This window comes from Rhinoderma darwinii, chromosome 1 (genome assembly GCF_050947455.1).
Source record: "Rhinoderma darwinii isolate aRhiDar2 chromosome 1, aRhiDar2.hap1, whole genome shotgun sequence".
Classification (NCBI taxonomy): domain Eukaryota; kingdom Metazoa; phylum Chordata; class Amphibia; order Anura; family Rhinodermatidae; genus Rhinoderma; species Rhinoderma darwinii.
In genome coordinates, this window is record NC_134687.1 from 221,714,262 (window position 1) to 221,728,720 (window position 14,459).

Below are 14,459 nucleotides of genomic sequence, written 5' to 3' on the forward strand. Positions count from 1 at the left end.
GCGTTCCCTACAGGGGGGTGGCGCTGTATGGCCTTCCCTGCAGGGGGGGCTGTATGGCGTTCCCTGCAGGGGGGGCTGTATGGCGTTCCCTACAGGAAGGGGGGGCTGTATGGCGTTCCCTACAGGGGGGCGCTGTATGGCCTTCCCTGCAGGGGGGGCTGTATGGCGTTGCCTGCAGGGGGGGGCTGTATGGCGTTCCCTACAGGGGGGGCTGTATGGCGTTCCCTACAGGGGGGGCAGTATGGCGTTCCCTACAGGGGGGGCTGTATGGCATTCCCTACAGGGGGGGGGCTGTATGGCGTTCCCTACAGGGGGGGCTGTATGGCATTCCCTGCAGGGGGGGCTGTATGGCGTTCCCTGCAGGGAGGGGCTGTATGGCGTTCCTGTAGATAACGCCATAAGTCCCCCTGTAGATAACGCCACACAGTCCCCCCTGTAGATAACGCCACACAGTCCCCGCCGTAGATAATGCCACACAGCCCCCCTGTAGATAACGCCACACAGCCCCCCCTGTAGATAACGCCATTCAGCCCCCCCCCTGTAGATAACGCCATACAGACACCCCCTGTAGATTATGCCATACAGCACCCCCACCTGCAGGGAACGCCATACAGCCCCCCTGTAGATAACGCCATACATCCCCCTGTAGATAACGCCATACAGTCCCCCTGTAGATAACGCCATACAGCCCCCCTGTAGATAACGCCATACAGCCCCCCCTGTAGATAACGCCATACAGCCCCCCTGTAGATAATGCCATACAGCCCCCCTGTAGATAACGCCATAAAGTCCCCCCTGTAGATAACGCCATACAGACCCCCCCACCTGTAGATAGTGCCTTTTTTACAGCCCCCCCTGTAGATAACGCCATACAGTCCCCCTCTGTAGATAACGCCATACAGCCCCCTCTGTAGATATCTACAAAGGGGGCTGTATGGCGTTATCTACAGGGGGGGCTGTATGGCGTTATCTACAGGGGGGGCTGTATGGCATTGTCTACGGGGGGGCTGTATGGCGTTATCTACAGGGGGGCTGTATGGCGTTATCTACAGGGGGGCTGTATGGCGTTATCTACAGGGGGGGCTGTATGGCGTTATCTACAGGGGGCTGTATGGCGTTATCTACATGGGGGGCTGTAAAAAAGGCACTATCTACAAGGGGGGGGTTGTGTGACACCCAGGGGAGGGGGGGCCCCAGTCAAAAGTTTGCTATGGGGCCCAGTCTTTCCTAGTTACGGCCCTGTATATATATATGTATATATATATATATATATATATATATATGCAAGTATGTTAGCCTGTGTACTGATAGGTAAGCCCTAACAGCATTTGTACTAAGTAAGCCCTGACAGGAAATATGGTCAGACGACCCTAGGATCCTTCAATGGACCCTGGTCTGTCCATATAAGGTATTCGCCTATATTGCATCACAGGAATTACCAGTGACGACATCAAATGAGAATCCTCCCTAGGGCTTATTCAGACGAACGTAAAATACGTCCGTGCAACGCGCGTGATTTTCACGCGCCTCGCAAGGACCTATGTTAGTCAATGGGGCCGTTCAGACAGTCCGTGATTTTCACGCAGCATGTGTCCGCTGTTTAAAACTCACAACATGTCCTATATTTGTGAGTTTTTCGCGCATCACGCACCCATTGAAGTCAATGGGTGCGTGAAAATCACGCGCAGAACACGGAAGCACTTCCGTGTGACGTGCGTGATTCGTGCAACAGCAGTAAAAACTATGAATGAAAACAGAAAAGCACCACGTGGTTTTCTGTTTACAAAAATACAAACAGAGTGTCATAATGATGGCGGCTGCGCAAAAATCACACAGCCACGCATCATACGGGGATGACACACGGAGCTGGTCTGGGATTTGAAATTAATTTAGGGGTCTGGTCTGAGGTCAGAAATTAATTTAGGTGTCTGGTCTGAGGTCTGATGTAATTTATGGTTCTGGGATCTGAAATAAAGTAAGGGGTCTGGTCTGTGCTTTGAGTCATTTAGAGGTATGGTCGGGTCTGAAATAAAGCAAGGGGTCTGGTCCAGGGCCTGAAACTTTTTTTAGGGGTCTGGTCTGTGTAATTTAGAGGTCTGTTATGGTGTCTGAATTAATTTAGGGGTCTCGTCTTGGGTCGGAAGTAATGTAAAGGTCTGTGGTCTGAACTTATTTAGGGGTCTGGTCTGGAGTGTAAATAAATTTTGGGATCTGTCACCTGTGTAGAACTGATGTCTGACCACTATTGATATTTGTAAAGTGGTAATACAAGCATACGCCTGTCTCTGAGTGTGTTGAAATTATGTGTTTCTGTGTTCCACTCTTATTTTCCGTCTTGAGTTGACGGTGAGCCTTACATATGGGTAGCGAGGGGCGTGACCAAACAAAGCAACATTCGTTGCGCAACTTCTTTCCACCCCACCTAGAATAAAATCCTTGATCTGCCCCTGGAGCACACCTCTCTGCTCTGAAGGCCGTCCATTTTCTGTCTTACACTACTGCAGGGAAAATAAGTAATTACGTCGGGGTTCGTAAACCTGCACTTTGGGGTTCCCAACCTGAAAGATCTGATCATAGTGAGGCCCAGCAGCCAGCCCATCTCAAGATCAGTTTTTTTCTTATAAGTGTCTTTGATGAAGTTATCCAAAGCAGACAAGTCATTTAAACACATTCCAATATTTGTAACATTACTGTATTGATGTGGTGTAAACTCCTGCTGAGTTATAGAACTCTAATGACAGGTTATGCAACGCAGTTTTCTAGACTTTGTCTTTGCTATTCCTGTGCGCAGTGTTTTAGTGATGTACATCATTGCTGCTCAGTGGGGCTTGGTAAATGCGAGATTAATTGCATCATAGTGCTCTTGGATTGCCCTGCTACACAATACAATGTCATCTAGCAGGTTCCAGCACTGCTATTGGGAATGCATTATCTACAGAAACACTCTGGTGATCCTTTATGCCCAGCTGTAATAAAAGGATATCTATACATTTACATTCAGCAGCCATAGAGTGAAAAAAAATAATGAATGGGTCTGTATGTAACCGGTCTCCATTGTGGTCCTCACAACTCTTCACTTTTTCTATATTCCCAGTCCATAGATTTCCATTCTACATTAGGCGATATGGCTAGGATTGTTTTAGACAGTCATTTACAGATATCTCCAGCCATCCCCCAGGGCTTTTAAATTCTAGGGCATGAAAAGCTTTATCCTCTTATTTCACATGGGAAAGAAAAAAAATCTAATGAACAGATGAACAAAGTATGTTCTGACCTAAATGCCAACTTCCAAAACGCTGTATATCAAATATACTATTTCATATGCTCTAATTATTTAGCGATCAAAGGATGTAAGGTGCAAAATGTAAAGGTTATTATGGTAAACCAAAAAGAACACTTAAAGAGGACCTGTCATGTTTTTTTTTTTTTTTTTACACCACATATCTCCGGTATTCTCTAAGTCTTTCCAATTCCAGTGCTGCAAATATTTTTTTCTTGGCCCTCCCGTTGTCCAGCTACGGTCCATGGTCCATTTTGGTGCCAAATATGCTAATTGTGAGTAAAGGTAAGGAGAGAAGGAGACCTTATTTCTCCTCAGTAGGCGTTGCCTCCTGCTTGGCTGTGGCGCTGTCCAATGAGAGAGAACAGTTTCATAGCGATGCAGAAAGCCCACAGTAAATCCCATGATTTCAGCAGGTCTTCTGCATTGCTGTGAGGCTATCCTCTCTGATTGGACAGCATCACAGCGATGCAGTTGGCAATGCCTACTTAGGAGAGATGAGGTCATTTCCTCTACCTTTGCTCACAATTAGCATACTTGTCACCAAAATGAAGCAGGGGCCATAGTGGGACAACGGGGGGGGGGGGGGGGAAACATTTTTTTTACAGCGCTGGAATCGGGAGGACGCCAGGAATAACTGGAGGTATGTGGATTACAAAAAAAAACTTGACAGGTCCTCTTTAAGGCCCCATGTACGCGACCGTAAAAAATGTCCGTAATTGCAGACCGCTATTACGATCCGCAATTACGGACCCATTCACTTCTATTGTCCACAGACAACTTCCCATTTATTTACAGGAAGATGTCAGGGCTGTAGAAGTGTACCGCAAAAGATAGGACATGTCCTATCATTTGCTTTTTTCGGTCCGTTCTCTCATACTTTGTATTTTGCACGCGCTGAAAATGCGGGCGACTGCCAGTGGTATCCGTCGTACAACGGATCTAACAGAGCATTGTGGCTTCTGTTATTAATGGAAGCCACAACGCAAAAGTGAAACTAACCTTGGAGTGCAAACTCATGAAGTTGGATATAAAATATAGCAACTCTCTTATACAGTAGTTGTGTACAGGGCTGTGGGGCGTTTCACATTCCCCCCTTGTCAGGCAGACCATTTAGCAGAATTCTCTACAGGAGGCTTTTCTATGTCAACCTGACTATGCAATTCCCTTGAAAGACTATAGCATAAACCGTAAAAAATGTAAATTTCCCACACTGGGGCTTATCTGTTTTTTTCCACACCAAAATCCACATGAAATCCTCCTCCCATTGACTTCAATGCCAAATCTGCATCCCTGTGCAACATTTTCCATGTGGATAAAAAACCTGTGTTGTCGAAAAAAAGTAATTGATGCAGATTCACCAGCGGAAGAGCCAGCGGATTTCCACATACAGATCCGCTAAATATCAAGCTGCATTCCCACAGCAGAAATAGAGATAAACCTTGGATTTCTGCCACAGGTCCCGCACTAAGGCTGGAATCACACAAGCATGTTCGGTCTGTAATGGACGGAACGTATTTCGGCCGCAAGTCCTGGACCGAACACACTGCAGGGAGCCGAGCTCCTAGCATCATAGTTACACTGCCGTTCAAAAGTTTAGGGTCACTTAGAAATTTCCTTATTTTTGAAAGAAAAGCACAGTTTTTTTCAATGAAGATAACATTAAATTAATCAGAAATACACTATATACAGTGAAGGAAATAAGTATTTGATCCCTTGCTGATTTTGTACGTTTGCCCACTGTCAAAGACATGAACAGTCTAGAATTTTTAGGCTAGGTTAATTTTACCAGTGAGAGATAGATTATATTTTTAAAAAAAACAGAAAATCACATAGTCAAAATTATATATATTTATTTGCATTGTGCACAGAGAAATAAGTATTTGATCCCCTACCAACCATTAAGAGTTCAGCCTCCTCCAGACCAGTTACACGCTCCAAATCAACTTGGTGCCTGCATTAAAGACAGCTGTCTTACATGGTCACCTGTATAAAAGACTCCTGTCCACAGACTCAATTAATCAGTCTGACTCTAACCTCTACAACATGGGCAAGACCAAAGAGCTTTCGAAGGATGTCAGGGACAAGATCATAGACCTGCACAAGGCTGGAATGGGCTACAAAACCATAAGTAAGACGCTGGGTGAGAAGGAGACAACTGTTGGTGCAATAGTAAGAAAATGGAAGACATACAAAATTACTGTCAATCGACATCGATCTGGGGCTCCATGCAAAATCTCACCTCGTGGGGTATCCTTTATCCTGAGGAAGGTGAGAGCTCAGCCGAAAACTACACGGGGGGAACTTGTTAATGATCTCAAGGCAGCTGGGACCACAGTCACCAAGAAAACCATTGGTAACAAATGACGCCGTAATGGATTAAAATCCTGCAGTGCCCGCAAGGTCCCCCTGCTCAAGAAGGCACATGTATAGGCCCGTCTGAAGTTTGCAAATGAACATCTGAATGATTCTGAGAGTGATTGGGAGAAGGTGCTGTGGTCAGATGAGACTAATATTGAGCTCTTTGGCATTAACTCAACTCGCCGTGTTTGGAGGAAGAGAAATGCTGCCTATGACCCAAATAACGCCGTCCCCACTGTCAAGCATGGAGGTGGAAACATTATGTTTTGGGGGTGTTTCTCTGCTAAGGGCACAGGACTACTTCACCGCATCAATGGGAGAATGGATGGAGCCATGTACCATCAAATCCTGAGTGACAACCTCCTTCCCTCCACCAGGACATTAAAAATGGCTCGTGGCTGGGTCTTCCAGCACGACAATGACCCAAAACATACAGCCAAGGCAACAAAGGAGTGGCTCAAAAAGAAGCACATTAAGGTCATGGAGTGGCCTAGCCAGTCTCCAGACCTTAATCCCATCGAAAACTTATGGAGGGAGCTGAAGATCCGAGTTGCCAAGCGACAGCCTCGAAATCTTAATGATTTACAGATGATCTGCAAAGAGGAGTGGGCCAAAATTCCATCTAACATGTGTGCAAACCTCATCATCAACTACAAAAAACGTCTGACTGCTGTGCTTGCCAACAAGGGTTTTGCCACCAAGTATTAAGTCTTGTTTGCCAAAGGGATCAAATACTTATTTCTCTGTGCACAATGCAAATAAATATATATAATCTTGACAATGTGATTTTCTGTTATTTTTTTAATATAATCTATCTCTCACTGGTAAAGTAAATCTAGCCTAAAAATTCTAGACTGTTCATGTCTTTGACAGTGGGCAAACTTACAAAATCAGCAAGGGATCAAATACTTATTTCCTTCACTGTACATTGTTAATGTGCTAAATGACTATTATAGCTGCAAACGTCCGTTTTTAATGCAATATCTACATAGGTGTATAGCGGGCCATTTCCAGCAACCATCACTCCAGTGTTCTAATGGTACATTGTGTTTGCTAACTGTGTTTGAAGGCTAATGGATGATTAGAAAACACTTGAAAACCCTTGTGCAATTATGTTAGCACCGCTGTAAACAGTTTTGCTGTTTAGAGGAGCTATAAAACTGACCTTCCTTTGAGCTAGTTGAGAATCTGGAGCATTACATTTGTGGGTTCGATTAAACTCTCAAAATGGCTAGAAAAAGAGAGCTTTCATGTGAAACTCGACAGTCTATTCTTGTTCTTAGAAATGAAGGCTATTCCATGCGATAAATTGCCAAGAAACTGAAGATTTCATACAACGGTGTGTACTACTCCCTTCATAGGACAGCACAAACAGTAGAAAGAGAAGTGGGAGGCCCCGCTGCACAACTGAGCAACAGGACAAGTACATTAGAGTCTCTAGTTTGAGAAATAGACGCCTCACAGGTCCTCAACTGGCAGTTTCATTAAATAGTACCCGCAAAACGCTAGTGTCAATGTCCACAGTGAAGAGGCGACTCCGGGATGCTGGCTTTCAGGGCAGAGTGGCAAAGAAAAAGCCATATCTGAGACTGGCTAATAAAAGGAAAAGATTAATATGGGCAAAAGCACACAGACATTGGACAGAGGAAGATTGGAAAAAAATGTTATGGACAGATGAATCGAAGTTTGAGGTGTTTGGATCACACAGAAGAACAACTGAAAAGATGCTGGAAGAGTGCCTGACGCCATCTGTCAAGCATGGTGGAGGTAATGTGATGGTCTGAGGTTGCTTTGGTGCTGGTAAAGTGGGAGATTTGTACAAGGTAAAAGAGATTTTGAATAAGGAAGGCTATCACTCCATTTTGCAACGCCATGCCATACCCTGTGGACAGCGTTTGATTGGAGCCAATATCATCCTACAACAGGATAATGACCCAAAGCACACCTCCAAATTATGAAAGAACTATTTAGGGAAGAAGCAGGCAGCTGGTATTCTATCTGTAATGGAGAGGCCAGCGCAGTCACCAGATCTCAACCCCATAGAGCTGTTGTGGGAGCAGCTTGACCGTATGGTACGCAAGAAGTGCCCATCAAGCCAATCTAACTTATGGGAGGGGCTTCTGGAAGCATGGGGTGAAATTTCTCCCGATTACCTCAGCAAATTAACAGCTAGAATGCCAAAGGTCTGCAATACTGTAATTGCTGCAAATGAAGCATTCTTAGACGAAAGCAAAGCTTGAAGGAGAAAATTATTATTTAAAATAAAAATCATTATTTCTAACCTTGTCAATCAATGTCTTGACTATATTTTCTAGTCATTTTGCAACTAATTTGATAAATATAAGTGTGATTTTTCATGGAAAACACAAAATTGTCTGGGTGACCCCAAACTTTTGAACGATAGTGTATGTACGACGCTAGGAGTCCCTGCCTCACTGCGGGACAACCGCCTCATACTGTAATCATGTTTTCAGTACGGGACAGTAGTTCCACGGAGAGTCAGGGACTCCTAGCATCGTACATAACTATGATGCTAGGAGCAAGGCTCCCTGCAGTGTGTTCGGTCCGGGACTTGCGGACGAAATAAGTTCTGTCCTTTACGGACCGAACATGCTCGTGTGAATCCCGCCTAAATATGTGTTGGATTTTCCATAGGCAAATCCGACACATGTGAACACAGCCTTAGACCCCATGCACACGACCGTAGAATTCATCCGTATTTACAGACCCTAATTATGGACCCATTCACTTCTATTGCCCTCAGTCACCTTCCCGTATATTAACGGGAAGGTGTCCGTGCCGAATAAAGGCTCCGCAAAAGATAGGTCCTATTTTTTGCTTTTTACGGACCGTGCTCCCATACTTTATATTGCACCACAGCCCGCAAATGTGGGTGGCTGTCCACGGCCTACTGTTCCCCTAATCACGGACAGTGATTACAGGCACGGTGTTGTGTAGGGGACCTAAGAGTAACAGAAGCCAAAGTATGTTATTCATTACAATGTTATCATTGATTTCTCTATGCAGGCTGCTTGATCATGGTGGGGTACACCTTTTGGCCTTTCTTTTTTACGTTATTGTGGCTGGGCACTGTCCTTGGTATCCCTACTCCATTTTTCACCCAATTTACTGGCTTTTGTACTACATGTACTGTATGTGAAAAAGCAAATATCGGAAAGAGCTGTGCTGTTTTTGTCCATTATTATACTATCTACTGCCATCCAAGTACACATTGTCTTATACTCAGCTGAGTAGAAAAGTCACTCCAGGCCCATATGTATTCATTCTCTATAGAGCTAGTAGGCACTGTAAGCATTGCTAATCATTTAGCCATCTGCATGTGAATATTTCCAGAAATAGTGAGTGAAACATATTCGCATTTTAGGCCGTGCCAATGATCCATTTTTTATGTTTTTACCATATGTTAAGCACACACCTGTAACCTAAATGAAACCATTTTTAGATATAAGATCAAATATAACTTTTCACATCAAACAGCTTACAGATTCCCATGTGTATTTTCCTGTTAGCCTCTGTTTTAGTAATAGATAATGCACAGCCATATTATAAGATAAGGAAAAACATAGCTTCTTTCTTCCAGAAACAGCTCCACACCTGTCCATAGGCTGTGTCTGGTATTGTTGCTCAGCCTCATTGAAGTGAATGGGGCTGAGTTGCAATATTATTCTCCACCCCCAACTTGTCGATGGTATACAATTTGTCTTATATTTTCGGCCCACATAATACCACCATATAGTACTAAGATAATAATGCAATTTATAGCCCATATAATACCACCACATAGTACCCAAATAATATCTAATATCCATATATTACTCCTATTAAGAATCCATATAATACAGCAATTGAATTTCCAAATAATAGCACCATGCACCGCTGTTAATAGAACTACTATACATAAATCTATTATTGCATTACATCCATTAGATCTTCCACGTCAAAGAGATCAAATATTTTATGTTTGGTTAATTTTCAATATTCAGAATAGCTCATCCTGCCTTTACAGTCATGTCAGCCACAAAACTGCGAAGCAATGTCGCTTTCCTCTAGGCGTATACAGTTATTGACCGTAAGTAAAGTTTGTTTTATTCAGCTCACTTAATTTGTGGATGATTACGTCTATAGTCTAATCAACCTTCCAAGAAAATGCAAGCATACAAATTAGTAAGTAAAGTCCCCGAAAGTTCATATGGTTTATGCACTGACCTATATAATATCACCTATAAACTACCATTATATGTGTAGAACAGCGATGACAACATAGGTTTTCAGACAAATGACCTTATAGCCATATAGAACAAGGTATGTGACTTACCTATCAGAGGAACTGAATCTGAAGTTGCAGGCATAATTTCGGCCACAAGTAGCATAAAGACTGTAAGCGACAGAAGGACGGTAATTCCTGGATGTACAGAAAACAGAAAGTGGAATACAGGTCAATAAATGTTTCCTAGATGTCCTGACCTACACCTAATGCATCAATATCAGTTTTTAGGAGAATCAGAGGGCAGACACAATGTGACTGGGGTGAATAAAGGACAAGGTGAAGAAATGACTTGGATATACTGACTATGAAGTCTATGGAAGAGCTAGGATAGAACTGACTAATGCAGCATTATAGTGGCATCTTTTGGCACAGAAATTCCAAGTGGGAGTGCTCAGGACAGTTTCCCAGAACAGCAGGAATACTGAAGTCATTTGATATGTACTCTATATATAGTGTATTATAGTGTATATTAAAAAGTGTGAGTGCTTAGGGCCTCATATATCAAAACTGTCTCAGCAGAGGCATAACTTGAACTTCCTGGGCCCCAATGCAAATTCTGTAAAGTAACCCCACCTATTTATATTTGAACTTCGAATCAGAAAATATTTTAAGCCCCACTAGTTCCGACCCAAAATGGACAGAAATGCCTTTTTTTTAATAAATACAAATTACCTTGTGCCCGACCCCTTTGTGGTCGGGCATAAGACGAGTGTCTTCTTAAGTGGCAGGGTGCATTTGGGCTACCTCAGGCACCAGGGCATGGGAGCAATTGCTACCTCTATGCCCCCTAACGCTATGCCCCTGTGTCTCATAGAAGAAAAAACCTTGTTGCCCATAAAACTGATGAGCGTTCACATTTAAATCTGATTGCTCTGCTTGCTAAGGGCAGAAAATACACTAGTTCTCTAAAATAACTTACAGACTTGGGGCTATAAATGCGCTCCCCAAATACACAATAATCAACATAAATGCTGCATCTTTACAAAGCACCTGTCTCCTCTCCTGACATGTCTGTTTTAGAAAATAATTGTATCCCTCATAAAATAACAATTCCTCAGTTCCTCTGTTATTCCTCCTAGAAACTTATGAATACATTTACAACTGGGTGTTGCCATTCCCCTTGTCAAAGTGGTAACACCCAGTTGTCAAAATATTCATAAATTTCTAGGAGGAATAACAGAAGAACAGCACAACATAGAGTTCTTAGAAAGATGTTCCAGAATTGTTATTTCATGCGGACAGCAAATATTTACTAAAACAGACATGTCAGGAGAGGTGACAGGTTCTCTGTAATATACAGTGAAACTTCTCCAAAAGACCACCTCTTTGGGAAGACCACCCTTTTATCCTGACCAGATTTCCTGTGACATATTTTCAATTCCAACGAACTTTATGACCCAATGCAAAAGGCGACAGCTGGGCATTTAGCGTACTATGTGAAGATGCTTCCAATTGTAATGTCTATGGCCACGGCCCGTCATTCTGACTTAACCTCTGACGGCCGCGGCCATGGACATGTGAATTTTCGGTGGCATTTCCCTCCTGGGAGACGCCGGCCCTCACTTCCTGCTTCATAGACTGTCTCCCGCAGGGCGAGCGAGCCCGCGCGTGCACGGCCTTAAAGGGCCAGTGTGCACACAATTGCAGGAGATCTGCAATCAGTCCAGAATGCTGCTGGACTATAAAAAGGGTTCTGCCCTCTTGATCATTGCCTGAGCGTTGTTGTGTACCTAAAGTTTGTCTTGCAAATGGTCTCCTAGTGCTTTCCAGGTCCCAGTGTTACCCGTTCCTGCTGCCTGCACCCTGTATCCTGTGCTACCGTGCCTCTGTGGAATCTAGAGTTGAAGTCGAGCTGTGTCTTCCGCTGCATCTACTGTGTTACACCCACCAGGTGTCTACCTGCTTCCGGAGCCTTATCTTAAGCCTGAATCACCGCTACTGTCCACCTTGCCACAGGTACCCTTTCTGGACTATAGACATTGTATTGTACCTGGTTGGCCAGCTGCCTTTCCGCTACGCGGTACGGCCCAGTAGGAGCAAAACATTTCAATGTAATAAGGCACATAGCAACATTTGTTTCTTTTGCAAAAACTTTTTATTTCTTTCTCAACATATCCAATCTATAATAAATACATGAAGTTATTCAGTTATTCACATGATATAACATCATCCATAGTGCAAAGAGTCCATAGAACATGCAGATGAATATTTATTGGCGGCTTTCTACGCAGGTGTAATGTTACGGGGGTCCTCCTCCATTCTCAAACATCTATGGACTCTTGGCACTTTGGGTGATATTAACCGGTTAAGGACTAGGCTGTTTTACAGCTAAATGACCAGAGCAAATTTCACAATTTTGCTATGCGCTTTTTAGATGACTATAACTCTGCAGGTGAATAAAGTTCATCTTTGAATTTTACACTCTTTTTAAAGGACAGATAGGGCTTTGTTTTAGTGGCATTTGTCAGTATATATCTTTTTTTTTTTTTTCTCTAAAGTGGGCAAAATTGGAAAAAAATGCAAGAATTTAACAATTGCGTCGGTTTATGCTAGCATTTTTCACACACGGTATGAACCACGGCCAAAATTAATCTCCTTTCACATTCTTCCACTTCTCCCGTGCATGGGGATACCAAATATGTGAGCCTTATTCACTGTGCGGGCATGTGCCAGGGCTTGGCATAAAAGGAGGCTTTTTGGCCTTTTCGGTCCAGGAATTTTGCATTTGATTTTATAGCCGTATACTGTTTTCTGGGGGGCCTAATGCTGCTGAAACATTAGAAACACCCCATAAGTGACTTCATTCACACAAGTAGACCCCACAAGGTTTCCTTCAAGGGGTTTATCATATTTTTAGCAAGTCCAGTTTTCTTCTGAAAGTTTCTTGAATAAGATGGAACAAAATAAAATCAGCACTTTTTTAGCAAATGCGTCAGTTTAGGCTAGTATTTTTCACACACGGTATAGACCACGGACAAAATTCATCTCCTTTCACATTCTTCCACTTCTCCCGTGCATGGGGATACCAAATATGTGTGCCTTATTCACTGTGCGGGCATGTGCCAGGGCTTGGCATAAAAGGAGGCTTTTTGGCCTTTTCGGTCCAGGAATTTTGCATTTGATTTTAGAGCCGCATACTGTTTTCTGGGGGGCCTAATGCTGCTGAAACATTAGAAACACCCCATAAATGACTTCATTCACACAAGTAGACCCCACAAGGTTTCCTTAAAGGGGTTTATCATATTTTTAGCAAGTCCAGTTTTCTTCTGAAAGTTTCTTGAATAAGATGGAACAAAATAAAATCAGCACTTTTTTAGCAAATGCGTCAGTTTAGGCTAGTATTTTTCACACACGGTATAGACCACGGCCAAAATTCATCTCCTTTCACGTTCTTCCACTTCTCCCGTGCATGGGGATACCAAATATGTGTGCCTTATTCGCTGTGCGGGCATGTGCCAGGGCTTGGCATAAAAGGAGGCTTTTTGGCCTTTTCGGTCCAGGAATTTTGCATTTGATTTTATAGCCGCATACTGTTTTCTGGGGGGCGTAATGCTGCTGAAACATTAGAAACACCCCATAAATGACTTCATTCACACAAGTAGACCCCACAAGGTTTCCTTCAAGGGGTTTATCATATTTTTAGACAGTCCAGTTTTCTTCTGAAAGTTTCTTGAATAAGATGGAACAAAATAAAATTACCTTTTTTTTTATAACAAATGCGTCAGTTTATGCTAGCTTTTTCACACACAAAATGGACCACGGACAAAATTCATCGCATTTCACATTCTTCCATTTCTCCCGTGCATGGGGATACCAAATATGTGTGCTTTATTCACGGGCATGTGCCAGGGCTTGGCATAAAAGGAGGCTTTTTGGCCTTTTCGGTCCAGGAATTCTGCACTTGATTTTATAGCCGCATACTGTTTTCTGGGGGGCGTAATGCTGCTGAAACATTAGAAACACCCCATAAATGACTTCATTCACACAAGTAGACCCCACAAGGTTTCCTTCAAGGGGTTTATCATATTTTTAGACAGTCCAGTTTTCTTCTGAAAGTTTCTTGAATAAGATGGATCAAAATAAAATTAGCAATTTTTTAGCAAATGCGTCAGTTTATACCAGCATTTTTCACACACGGTATAGACCACGGTCAAAATTAATCTCCGTTCACATTCTGCCACTTCTCCCGTGCACGGGGATACCAAATATGTGGCCTTATTTATCACATAGAGAAGTAGGAGGGCGGAGTATAGAAGAAGATTATTTCACAAATCGCTTTTTTTCAAAGCTGGTTTTACAAAACTCAACAGAGTTTCTATAACACTTCCAAAATATCTGCTCTTGAAGCAGAAATCCCAAAATATTCATCTAGGGGTATATTGGGAATTTATTTTTTGGGGTTTTCTAAAATAAGAAATTTCAGGTTAATGCAAATGGAGCTCTCCAGCAGATGAACTTTAGAAAACATCAAACATGACATCCACCCCCCACCCATTCCCTCCCTCACCCTTGGAGTAAAATCAGGGGAAA

The 14,459-nt window shown here is 43.1% G+C and overlaps 1 protein-coding gene across 1 annotated transcript in view; it reads right to left on the reverse strand.

Annotated features, from left to right (window-relative positions):
* The window catches only part of LOC142740126 (neuronal acetylcholine receptor subunit alpha-7-like), a 253,583-nt gene that overhangs the window by 83,995 nt on the left and 155,129 nt on the right, over nt 1–14,459 (reverse strand). Inside the window, exon 8 of the mRNA XM_075849855.1 lies at nt 9,978–10,064. Coding sequence (XP_075705970.1) covers nt 9,978–10,064 — 87 coding nt within the window. The remainder of the gene's footprint in view (nt 1–9,977; nt 10,065–14,459) is intronic.